The sequence below is a fragment of the Labrus bergylta genome, chromosome 19 (genome assembly GCF_963930695.1).
Source record: "Labrus bergylta chromosome 19, fLabBer1.1, whole genome shotgun sequence".
Lineage (NCBI taxonomy): Eukaryota > Metazoa > Chordata > Actinopteri > Labriformes > Labridae > Labrus > Labrus bergylta.
In genome coordinates, this window is record NC_089213.1 from 19,348,453 (window position 1) to 19,360,965 (window position 12,513).

The window sequence follows — 12,513 nt, forward strand, 5'->3', positions numbered from 1 at the left end:
TGCTGTGTAGCAAACTGCAGAGGGCGACAGAGTTACGACAGGAAACCTTACTTCCAATCTCTGTTGTCTTCATGACATCAGGTGGTGGAAGGTGTGTATTGCACTCATCTTAGGTCCCATTAATTTTGATATGCATGATTTTCATCTATTTAAGAAGATGGAGACTGCCATACCAGAGTGCTAAAACTGTCATACCTTTAGTGAAAATACAATAAATTCTTAGTTACTGATAGGCCTGTACTTTAGCCCCGTTCTTCCCATCTCCATCTCTTCTTATATTTGATGTCTCTTTCTTCTCATTGAGACCTACTAATGTTTTTAGATTCCTTAAGACATACCTTAAAGAGTCGTGGAGACCTCTAAGATCCTGGGATCTGTGATCAAATTTCTTAGAGTCACAGGTTGTGCTTGTAGCAGATTATTCAACAGGAGAAGGTGTTAGACAAGGTGGTAGTCTTTTTTTGTAGTTTGTGTTTTTACAAAAACAGCTCTTTCAACCAAAGAGGCCCAAGCCCAGGTGATTATTAGACTCCTCAGGCTCTTCCTTTCTCTCCTCTTTCGTCTCTTCTTCTTTAGCTGTTGGGATTGAAAGGTGAGGTTTGGCTACAAAGTCAAACAAACAGGGTGCACATGAGCACTTTTGTCAAAGAAAAATGCAAAACCCCATTGCATTTCCCTTAATCCTCATGTCAACCCCTCAGAATTTAAAACAGCCTGGATATTGTGGTTTCCTTTGAATCAACTTTTTTTTCTCTAGATACTCAGACTTCAGGCTAATACAAAACTAAATGTTTTCAGAAGAAATACATTGATTTTGGGTCATATTCAATGTCACAATGCTTCACTCTTAGGCTAACCAGTGGATAGTGACTGTGATGTTGTGGGTTATTAGGATTTGGCTAAAAACAAGTGATGTCATTGACCAGGACCTCTCAAATAATAATGTAAAATTATGATATTGGTGGTAGAAATGATCCTGCTCCTGCCCTGCATTTACACCTCAGCACATTTGCAGTATGTACCTTCACAGAATGGACTGTGAATGAAATGTTATCCTTTGATGGGTTAGTAACAGACACTGAAAATAACCTGCTGGGCCACAGCTAGCCTCCCTGAAGGGTGACCCTCACACACTGGTTTCTATGGAAAGACAGTAAGCAAACACACAGTCAATAAACAGTCTGAATAGGCCAAGTATTTATCAGCAGCTCTTTAAAACGTTTCACAGGCTGTTGAGGCAAATGAGTGGAGTGATGACTCAGCTCAATCAGTCAGAAGGGTCTTTGTCTTTAACGTTTAGTGGGTAACATTTTAGTTTAAGTTTAGAAATTCCAGTGTTTCAGTTTGTCTTTGTAAATATACAGTATGTTTAAGCTTCAGACACCGGCTGCCTCAGAAAATATTGTGAGGCGTTTGCTAACAAGAAAGCTAAAGAAATTCTGCATCTAAAATGAACAAGATAGGTGTTGGATTTTTGTTGTTGTTGTAGCTAGAGTAGCTCTGCCCACCTGCGTTTAAATTAGCTTTGTTAGGTACGACAACTCTAGTACATGTGGAGAGCAGAAAAGGCAGACAGCATACATACAGTGGCCATGTTCCTCAGGGTGGGAAGCTAGCTTAAATGCTGGTATAATAATGTACTGCTTTTTCCAGAATCAGTTTGTTATGATAAATCAGGAACTATAAGGATAACAGATGTTGCTCATCCAGAGGAACTTCCTGGCTGCATATTTAAAAATGAAACAGAATAATTGATAACCCACTTGTAACCTTTAGATATGAGATACTGGTAGCATTAAGCGCTGCCACTGGCTAACATTGAAATTAGAAAAGAAGCTAAACCATTTATTTTGTAACATTACTTCCCATTAGTAATATTTGCTTTCAGCTACCTTCTAGCTAACGGCAACACAAGCTATTAAGTGGGTTCATGCTAAAGTTAGCTGTTGAGTGAACAAACTAATGGTTTATCAAAGATGTTTTTATTGAGATACTGCAAGGCTTACCTCTAGATTTTCACTGTTCATTGTTTTATTCAGTTGCTGTCAATTTATCCACCCTCTAAACTTATCCATTACCCAAACCGTTATTGAAAAAATGTTGACCCTTGATCTGACTAAAAAAATAAATAAAATGTTGACCCTTGATCTGACTAAAAAAATAAAAATAAATGTTGACCCTTGATCTGACTAAAAAAAAAAAAAATGTTGGATGCGATCTGACAAAAAATTTGAGGAAAGAAAGTTTTCACTCGCAGTTTGACTCAAATTTTGAGCAAAAAATGATGGCCCATGACCGGACTCAAATTGTGATGAAAAAAATGCAAAATTATATGCAGCTGAAATAAGATGGTGACTGTGTCTGTTAAGACTGAGTGTACGTACAAGTTTTCCCAAATCCATCCACATCGACCACTCTGATTCAAGAAAGTCTATTTACTATTGCAATAGTATGTGCAATCAGATTACTCACCTTTTTGTGAAGTAGCAAGACAAAGCTACCCTCTCTACCCTCCCAAGAGCTTTGCTGTACCCCACAAACAGTATCCTTCCCTCACTCAATATAAGCTACATGTGGAGCTACTCTTTCCAGACACTCTGTATGTGGAGAATGTGGTCTGGGTCAAGAGGCACATTTTAGTCATACTTTGATTTAAAGGAGTGAATTCATTTCACCCTTGTACCAATGCTAATTTATATAATGCAGTATTGTTGTGGATATGGATGCACTGGGATGTCACCTGATAGCCATGAACATGTTTCTGTGTCAACAATGTTCCCTTGAGAATGGCATGAGCATGACTCAGCATATCACTGGCAAATATAAGCATTTAAAACTGCCTGAACTCCAACCAAAGACTCAACATGCTCAAAAACAATATATATGTTGTTCACATGTTATTTTCAAGCAATAAATTAGCTTGATTTTTCAAAAGAAGTAAAAAAATGACAGCGCTATTTTAGAAACCAGACAGGAAAAACAATATTTAAGCTTATAGTACGGTAGAAAACATTGTAAATAAAATATCAAACACTACAGAAAGTCAACTGCGCAAGTAACAATAACTCATTATGCATCATGCAGATGATCAGTAATGCATTTTTTAATAGACAACAGACCCAGAAAAGGGATGTATGCCATGGATGATCCTATTCAACATGGCGGCCATTTTCCTCCAACCTCACTCTCAAGGCGGGAAGATCAAATGCCTGTAATTATTAGAATGTATTCCAGTTTTGTTGATCATGTCAATGTATTTGAAATATAACGCAAAATACTCATCAAGTAGTAAGCCTCTTTCACACTAACCTGTAAACCAATGTGCTGTTTCAACTTGAAATAAAAGAAAGAAATAAAAGGTAAAAAGATTTACCTTTTCATTCCCACTGGTAATTGTCTTTCATTTATTGAACAATTGAGAAACCATGAAAGAAAAATCAATGTATCAGATACCCTATATGACCTGAGGAACCTGGAACACCGCAGCTTGAAAATATCAAAGCATTTAGCTTCCCACCTTTAGCATAATGTTAAATGTAATTGGCAAACGTGTGAACATGGTAAATTGGTTGGTAATTATTGCATGGCACGTTTTCATGGGTCGCAGCATTATATATTTTTTTCATGATGGACAGGAGGGTCACAGGGCAAAGATGGCAGAACATAGGTTTCAAATAGATTGATTATAGATTTTGATTCCCTTGGATGAATACATTTCAGATCAGTGGTGGTTAGCGAGTTAAAGTTAACCATTAGTATGTCACAAATGCATTGAGGGCTGTAGTGGCTGCAGACCCTTTCCATTGCCATTATCAGCCATAGTCGCCTTTAGTAGGTCATTGCATCCTCTTACCACCACACGCTACTGCTGGAAGGCAGAGTTGTCACATGTCCTTACATCATTGTAGCTTCCTGCAAAGCCTTTTTCTTGGAGAAATTCAAAGTAAACCCCCACTGAACCACTTAAATGTTTATGTTCAAAGCTCTTTGACTCCAAAATATCATTTTTTTATACCACTTCATAAAGAAATAAAAAACATTATTTTCATTGTCAATGTATTAACTGTTATATTAAATCCTTGATCAGATATTTGGTCATAAAACATAGGAAAATATTAAAAAATGCCAATTAGTGTTTACCAGAGCCCAGGTTGACATCATTTAAAGTCTTCTTATTTACACAACCCAGAGAAATTCAATTTGCTGTCGTATAACAGTCAGAAAGAAAGAAATATTCACATTAGAGAAACAAGACTCAGAAAATTATCAAAAAACTCAAACCAATAAGTCCATATCCCAATTGTTTTCCTTAGTGCACTCTGATAAAAGCAGGAATGTTTTTTTTTTCTGTGTGCAAATCAATAAGCTATCAGCTCTTTTTTGGGCTTTTATGACAAGTAGAGTTTCAGAAAGCAGCCAGGCATGTCATTCTCTATGAATTAAACTGTTAATAGGGAAGTCTCCTACAGCTGCTAGGCATTGATATGCTGTGTATAAATGTCTGTGAAATTCAAGCATTAACACTCTTAGTTACCATCAAGCAAGCGCGGCTGAAAAAAGCTTTTGGAGTATGTGTGCCTGACCAGCTGCTTGTTATGTAAGTGTGTCTGCCACTCGTCATCTCTTGGATTCACAGTTAAATTCAATACCAGGTGCCTCAGAAATTACACCTCTGGTGTTCAGTTAGGCTCCCCTGTGATTCAGTGAAAGTCCTCCTGGCTTAACATGCCGCTAAGTTGTGACAGAGACTGAGCTACGTGAAGGAATGCAGCCAGTCCGAAATGGTTTCCCATTTGTGTAGTTAGAGGCCAATCAGTCTTGGCAAAAGGGAGTCGAGGAAAATGTAGCAGAGTATTTGCAAAGTGACTAACAGGATGGTGGGTCATGGTGGGTTTGGTCTATTGGACACACAGACTAGCGGTAGGGAGCCATGGTCAAATAGCTTGTATGGCAAAGAACCTTTTGAGGTCCAAACGTCTGTCTTCGGGTCATAACACTCGAAACAGTCTGAGTCCTCAATGACATCCTGGCTGTTTAGGATGCGTCCACCGGTGATGTAGAGCTTGTTGTTGATCACTGTGGCGCTGTGATGCATCCGCCTCTCCCTCAGGTTCTCACACTTGAAGAATTTGTTTGTCTTCGTGTCATAGGCGATCATTCGCCTGGTGTATCCTAAAGATCAGATTTTCCATGAGCAATCTCCAAAGATACATTGTGATAATAGATTTTTTTCTCAGTAAAAACAAATCCATTGAAAAGACAGTAGATCAACTGACATAAGAGAAAGAATCATTAAAAATTAATCTTAGCTGGAATCAATCGAGAGATTGATGAACACATTTTTTGTTAGGTCTTTTTATGTGATTTGTTGACCATTGGAAATATACAACTTTATCATTGAAAGATGCATGTCCTATATGGTTTATGTAACTCAATGTATTGTAAAGATATTACTACATCTACAACCACTGGGTAAAAATCTTATTTGACAACCTCCTATGATGTAGATCTTGTCTTCAATGACAGCAGCAGGAGCACAAACGTTTTTCACAGTTCTCGTCTCTAGTCTGGACCACGTGTTGCGAGAGATGTGATACACCTGGTGAGAAACCACAAACAACAGGAGAAATTCAATTTGTTCTCTAGCCTTAAAGATTGCAGTTTGCTGACTGCTTGTGGGATTCTGACTGCAGTCAGTCTCCTTTGCTTTTCAGACAATTATATAGGCTATAATTTTAGCTTAAGGCCTTTCTGCCAACAACAAGTGGATTTCAGCATTGATTCTTGATCTCTTTAGTACCTGAATCAGCCTGACTGGATTCTGCATTGCGTCCTCCCCTCCAAAAACATAGATCCTCTGATCACTGGCTGCTACAGCTGGATGCAGCACTGCTGTGGGCATTGGTGCCATTGCCTCCCATTGGTTAAACATACTGTTATATCTTTCTACTGACTGAGAGATTCTCTTGTCTTCCCCGATGCCTCCTAATACGAAAATAAAGTGCAGATAGGAAACACTTTGGTGGGCATATCTTGGCTCCAACATGGGCTCAGCTGTCCGCCACTGGTTGGTCTTTAGGGAGAGTGTGTAAACTGTGGCGCTGACTGAGCTATCACCTAATGTCATACAGAGGCTGAGCCCACCAAGCACATACAAGATGCTATGAATGCACACATATGCAGCTTTGTAAAGACGCAAGGGGAGCTTGGCCAACCACTGCCAACGATGAGTCCTTTCATCGTACAGCAGGGCTTCTCTGGAGGTCTGTTCATTGTTTTTGCGTCCCCCCACCACCACCAGTGTTTCCCTACAGGTGTAGCGTCTTGGTGTGGTCCAAAGTGGCTTGAGCTCCTGGCTACACTTGGTGCTGACTGTGAGCATAAGGCGACGCACTGAATCGATGATCTCAGTACACAGGGTGGAAGACTGCACCAATGGGTCATTGGCGATAAACTGGAAGAGGTAAGTTGGATGAATGTAGCGAAGGCGGACTCTTTTGAAGAGGTCATGGATTGCACCGCGTCTTGAGAAGGGGTCATGGTGGATCCACGCAAGGAGTGTCTCGAACACTTGCTCCTCCTCAGCACAAAGTCGGTCGTCCTCTAGGTAACACATAAGCTCTTGAAGAGTCAACTCGCTGAAGTCCTCTGTAGCAGCGACATCAGAGAAACACCTCACAGCCATCTCCTTAGCCCTCTCCCTCAAACTTTCACAGTGAAGGATCTCAGAGAGCCGTATCATGCTCAGACAGTTTTCTGGACTCAGCTGCTCCTGCAGGAACATGGAACAGGCCTCAAAAAGACCCCCATAGTGAAGCATGGATGCTGCCTGCATGAGAGGAAGAACAATGTCCATGGTGATATTGATGCAGCCTGTGTAGACATAGTCCACGATGCCAGTAAGGACATCCGAAGAGATTCCCTTTAGATTCACTCGGGCCTGACTGCTCTCCAGAAAGTTGCTGCAGAACATGGCTCGGAAGTACGGGCTGCTGGACACTAGGACATTCTTGTGGCAGGGAATCTCCTGATGCTCCGTGCAGAGCAGGACGTCTGTCAGGATACGCTCCTGCCGGAGGATGTTGAGCTGGGCATGAAGGTGAGAGGGAAGTTCTGAGTCTTTGAACAAGAAAACTTCTTGTGGTCTACAGGCCATTCTGTGGAGAGGGTAAAGAGGGACAAAATAAAGATTTGTTTGTGGTACTGTTTTATTTCTTTACTCCAAAGCAAGAGTACTGATGACATTTCAATGGATGAAGCTAAATTATGTTGAGCTTAACCTACAACTACTGTAGCTTAGCTAAAATTAAACTTGGATGTACTGATCATGAAACAAATGTTAAAATAAGAGAAGATCTATACCACTGTCATGTCTGTAAGTCACATTTAAAGAGACAGTAGGAGACAGTTTGGTTTTTCCCAGCATAAACGCAGGAAACAAGGGGAAACAGCTCCCCAGTTCTGCTTAAAGGCATTAAATATTCATACCCCTATTTGTAAAGGTCACTAGCCATGACATTAAATCTCATTTGTCTAACACAAATAGCACAGCTCTTAAACAACATTTAGATTGACATCAGAGGTTGAGTTTTTGCCTGTGGAGTTATGAGGTTGTTAAGCAAAAAGCAGAAACTTCAGGTAGTCACCATTCATTATATTTAGCGAAATTTACCAATTATCCTTTAAGATATCAAGCAAGAAACTAATGCCTCTAAGAAGCCTTACATCAATGGCTAATTTCCTCGTGAAATTGGGTGGGCAAACCTAAGATAACGTTAGCTTCTCAAAATAAACAGAATACCATCTATCTGCATGCACTGTAGAGTTTGTTGTCAAGGCCAACAGCTTTTCAGTGACATTTACTTGAGCTTTAATTTTCTCCCTCTGGCTAGGTGAATTTGATAGCGAAGTCTATCATTTATTATTCCACTCTTGCAGAGCAGCTGTCCTTAATGGGGCGATTACTGACTCACAGATTTTTATTTTTAACTCTTCTAAATTATCTTGATGCATCCACGTAGCATTTGGCTACATACCCCTAATAAAGCAGCCCATCGCTGCTAACATAAACAGAACTGTGTCAACACACCATCTCTCCACCTCACTAAATGTTCCCTTCTCTTCTATGTTATCGCTGCTGCTTTTTCTATTTGTTGTGTTTGTCCTCTATCAGGTATCCGATCCTCTCATATGATCCGTCTCTCCCTACTGGAGGGTATGTGATGATTCTGCTGTTTAAAGAGCAGGAATTTCAATGGGCTATTAGCAACACTAAGTCTTCTAATCATCCCTGCGACAGCTACTGATTCACTCCCACTTATGGGGCCCACCCTGTCTGATATATTTGGACCTCTGGGCACTATTGTTTATTATGAAATACCAATGACAGTGACTGACATTACATTAGTGACTGTTTCCCTCAAAATCTTTATCAAGGGCACAAGAGATCCTTTTAACTAATGGTATCATGGACTAGTGTTATTCTACTATAATCCTGACTATAGTAAAGTGCATCTAATTATTATTCTAGGACACTTTCTGGTGAGTTATTTTTTTGACTGATAATCCTGTAAAACATGTGGTTGGTGTTCTCTTTTATGACATTATGTCAACAAACTACTGTAACCAATTTCTAAAATGGATTCATAATTGCATAATCAATACATAATATTTTAGTTATAATTAGTGAAGTGCTTTAAAAAGAGGCACAGCTGGATTGTGTTAACAGAATCGGACTCACTTATACCTCAAGTAAAATAAATTAAGAGGATACCGTTAGGCTTTTGCTGAACAGGCAGGCCAAATCTGCTGCTACACGTTTAAAGTTTTTATTTTTGCTGACACAATTAAATATTTAATATGTCAAAAATGATTTTGTTTAAGTTTGAGAGAAATGTCCTAACCTGTTGCCAGTTCTTCCACAACATCTGTGTGACGGAGTGAATCCTTACCTCCTGCTCTCTCAGGAAATCAGTGAAATCCACAACGTCTGGTAGGTGTGATCACAGGAAATGTCAGTTCCAATCACAAAACATAATCCAGAGAGAGACTGGGTAGTGTTTTCAGGGAAAGAAAAAGGAGCATGACACAGAAAAACGACGAGGATCTCCAGTTAGACGCTGTGGAGCTTGCCATGAGGCCACTGTGTACATTCCTGCTGCTAAGAATAGTAACCCGGGCCACTGTGACTCCAGCCAGGCCTCTCATGTGACACGGAGCTGTTTGGTACCCAGTTTGACGGCTTAACAGCTCTGCCGGTGTCCAGCGGAGAGAGTGTTTACAATAGCCAGGGGAGGACGAATGATAGAAGGGTCCTGACTCAGCCATGAAGCCCACCCAGGCGGCTGTTCAATCAAAGTGTCCCTGAGTTGCTAACCCATGTCCATCTTCTTCTGCTGTTTAAATCCTCCTCCTCCACCTCCTCCCTCGTGTGTAACCCAGGATGAAGGTAAATATAGAGCAGTGCTGATGGGCCAGCTTGATCAGAAAAAACAGCTGTAAGAACTGGACTCATGATGTGGTGCTGTGTCTGTGTTGGATAATGACAATGAACAACTGGAAACTGGTTCAGCTGTCAGTCGAAGCAAACTGCCAAAATGGCATCAATTACTGTCAGTCCTAGAAATGTGGCCCCAGAGGCTCATTTGGTAATGTAATCTACTGTATGCACTGTAATCAAGTTTGATGATCCAAAGTGATTTTTTTTAGGCAAGTGATATATTTGTTACTATAACATTTCACAAAAATCACTTACACTGTGTATGTACAGTAAATGTTGACTATTTGTTTATGATATAAATAACTTTATACATTTTATTTCAGTACTGGTGTTGTTGTCTTTCATGTTTATTGATCTTAATTGATCGAATTATAAAGTTGAATTGGATCCACTAATGTGTCTGAAGGCTAAATTAAGTTACTGACAGTTACACAGTGGTTTGACTATTTTACCTTTTTATTGGGAAATGTTTGATGTGCATTAGCTTTAAATCAGTCAGACAAGGCCTATGAGCGTGAAGAGTAAACCTTGAAATGTTGGAATTGGAATGAAATGTTTTATCTTCTTCAGCCTGGATGTCCTTAGGGGTCTTTTGCATTTAAAAAAAATACATTAACATTTGTGTTTTTCAATGAAATGTAAAACCACAACCACCTTAAGACTCTCTGGTCTATAAAATACAGCTTTTATAAAACCATTCAAATAAAAGCAAAAACCTGACGGTGATAATGTCTCTCTAATTATACAGTAGTTTATTGTAAATGACATATTGCATCATCAATACTACCCATGATGCAATGCAAATTACAGTTACTAACTGCTAAGGTGTTCAATGGTACGTTGACTGGTCATTTTGCTTTATTTAACTGTAGAAATTATAGCAAAGGCTAACAGTGGTGAGACTGATATCATCAATATTACATTACAGATTTAAAAAAAGATAGACAGAATTACAGTTTTCATTTTGAGGGAATTCCTTGAACATATTGACTCCAGAGTTTTATTGTCTCACTTTGTCACTGACAAAAACAACACCTATTAAAAATAGATAGTTATGCAGAATATAAATAGTGAATGGTTTTTCAGTTAAAAGTGTTGACAACAGATCGTGTTGAAAAGAAGGTTTGATGCCATGGATGTTGGATACTGTATATTGTTTTTCTTTTTCACTTTACTGTTTGCCATAACATGGACATACATTTCTTGAAAGTTCAGTAACTAATTGATATTCTTATTTTTAGGTTTTATTTTTTTAATATGTTTGCATTAATTGCCTTCATGGGTCTAAATGCAGAACAGTTAGAAAAGTATTTTGATAATAAGGTGAACTTTTTTTGAAAAAATGTAAGTATGTATGTTTTTGTTTAATGCACGATCCCTTCATATCATCAGGTAACTATAATTGCTTAAAATAAACTGTCTGAGAAGAAAAATAAGCTCATAGCATGTCCAAAATGAAACTGTCTAGAGGTCACATGTAGAATTCCCTTCCCTTCACGGTCATACGGCCAGAAGGGAACAGGTATAGAGTCAAATTCCTGCTGAAAGATGAATAAGGACATAATATCTTGTTTAATTATTTGATGTCAATGATGTTCAAGATACAATCAGATCCAATTTAACATTTCTTCATTTAACGAGAGCAGGTATTTTTCAGCCTCTCTCTTGTGCTAGCTCGCTGTAGCTCCTGAGGCACTGAGATGAAATACTGTCATGTTTGTTTAGCAGCACATGGCAGAGAACTGGAGTTACATCTGGACAGATTGGATGACATAGCTGCAAGAAAGTGAGCTGTCAGCAAGTCAGACATCATGACATGTGAGCACACACAGCTTTGGTGGACTTTGTCACACAGTGAAACCCTACACAGTGTTAGCAGTTAGCCAGTGACAGCGACGTGCTCACAGGTCGGTCATGGTGTACACTAGCCTCTTAACAAATTCAACCTGAGGTGCAGGATGACACGATATGAAGCAATAATAAATACATGTTAATGTTCTTTATCTGTTTTTGATATAGAGCCAACAAAATTATGCAAACATGTGTATTTACCATATTTTATTGTATTGTTTTTACAAATATGAGGCTTTATGATGTTAAAGATGCATGAAAATATATACATATAATAATAACTTTATTAATGTAGAATTTAAAGTTCTTTGACAAACAAAGCAAAGGCAAACGGTCCAGTTAAGGCATGCAGGCTCAATGATCTTCTTAATATTTTACTCTAGGGGCAGACATTGCCACTATGTGTCGTTTAGTAACTTAGGGGCAGTGCAAAGTTCATATATTCCAACAAAGACTCAGAATATTGTGGGGAAAAATGAGTTTAAAAAAACGTTTCATGACCTGAATAAGTCCTGGGGGAAATAATTAGCTTGCCATTGAGAGCCACTTACAAGCAGTAGATATAAGGTACTGAAAGATGAAGAGGTATTGACACTTTCTATTTAGGTTAAAATGTTTTGTTTACTTGCGCTGTTGTTAATTTACTGCTCTGTGTGCCTTTGAATTGCCCCCCGGGGACAAATAAAGTTTTTTGAATTGAATTGTATATTGTTTCTTTATGTTACCATTAGATTTCTTAAAAGTAGCCTATTCTCTGGTGTTGTCCCTTCTGCTTATTGTTTGCCCTCTAAATCCTTCCCTGATCCAAACAGGAAACAGGAAATGAGAAGCACTGTGAATGGAAACTGTAGCATACAGCATCGTAGATCTACGTTTGGTCAATCAGCCTTCTCCATCAAAGGCTGTAAACTCTGGAACACATTACCACCTAAAATAAAATTAATCTCGGACTTAAAATCTTTTACAAAACAGGTGAAATGCTCAAAGCAAGCCAGAGCTGTACCCACTTGTAAATAGTATCTTTAAACTTTATTTTAAACTGGTTTATAGCATTTGTATTGTTGTACATGTATTTTAATGTATCCTCATATCGTGTTATGGGGTTTTATGTAACTGAATGTTGTACATTTTAATCTGTTTGTTTACACAAAGGCCCAACTGGG

At 38.8% G+C, this 12,513-nt stretch overlaps 1 protein-coding gene across 2 annotated transcripts; it reads right to left on the bottom strand.

Moving 5' to 3' along the window:
• Nucleotides 1-111: 111 nt before the first annotated feature.
• klhl38a (kelch-like family member 38a) lies at nt 112-9,399 on the bottom strand. 2 transcript variants are annotated; one of them, XM_020631583.3, is made up of 4 exons: nt 8,952-9,399; nt 5,801-7,157; nt 5,494-5,599; nt 112-5,172 (listed from the first exon to the last, which is right to left on the bottom strand). In XM_020631583.3, exons 2-4 carry the CDS (start codon nt 7,154-7,156, stop codon nt 4,883-4,885), a joined length of 1,752 nt encoding a protein of 583 aa, XP_020487239.1. In that variant the 5' UTR covers nt 7,157; nt 8,952-9,399; the 3' UTR covers nt 112-4,882. The 2 variants fall into 2 exon arrangements, with proteins under 2 accessions (XP_020487239.1, XP_065804161.1); XM_065948089.1 differs by having other exon boundaries at nt 8,904-9,399.
• Nucleotides 9,400-12,513: the final 3,114 nt, after the last annotated feature.

Coding starts and splice junctions, on each gene's coding strand:
- klhl38a (XM_020631583.3), bottom strand. CDS start 7,156: ATGGCCTGTAGACCACAAGAAGTTTTCTTGTTCAAAGACTCAGAACTT. Junction 5,600..5,800: donor ATCCAGTCAGGCTGATTCAG/GTACTAAAGAGA, acceptor GTTTCTCACCAG/GTGTATCACATCTCTCGCAA. Junction 5,173..5,493: donor CAAGATCTACATCATAGGAG/GTTGTCAAATAA, acceptor TCTGATCTTTAG/GATACACCAGGCGAATGATC.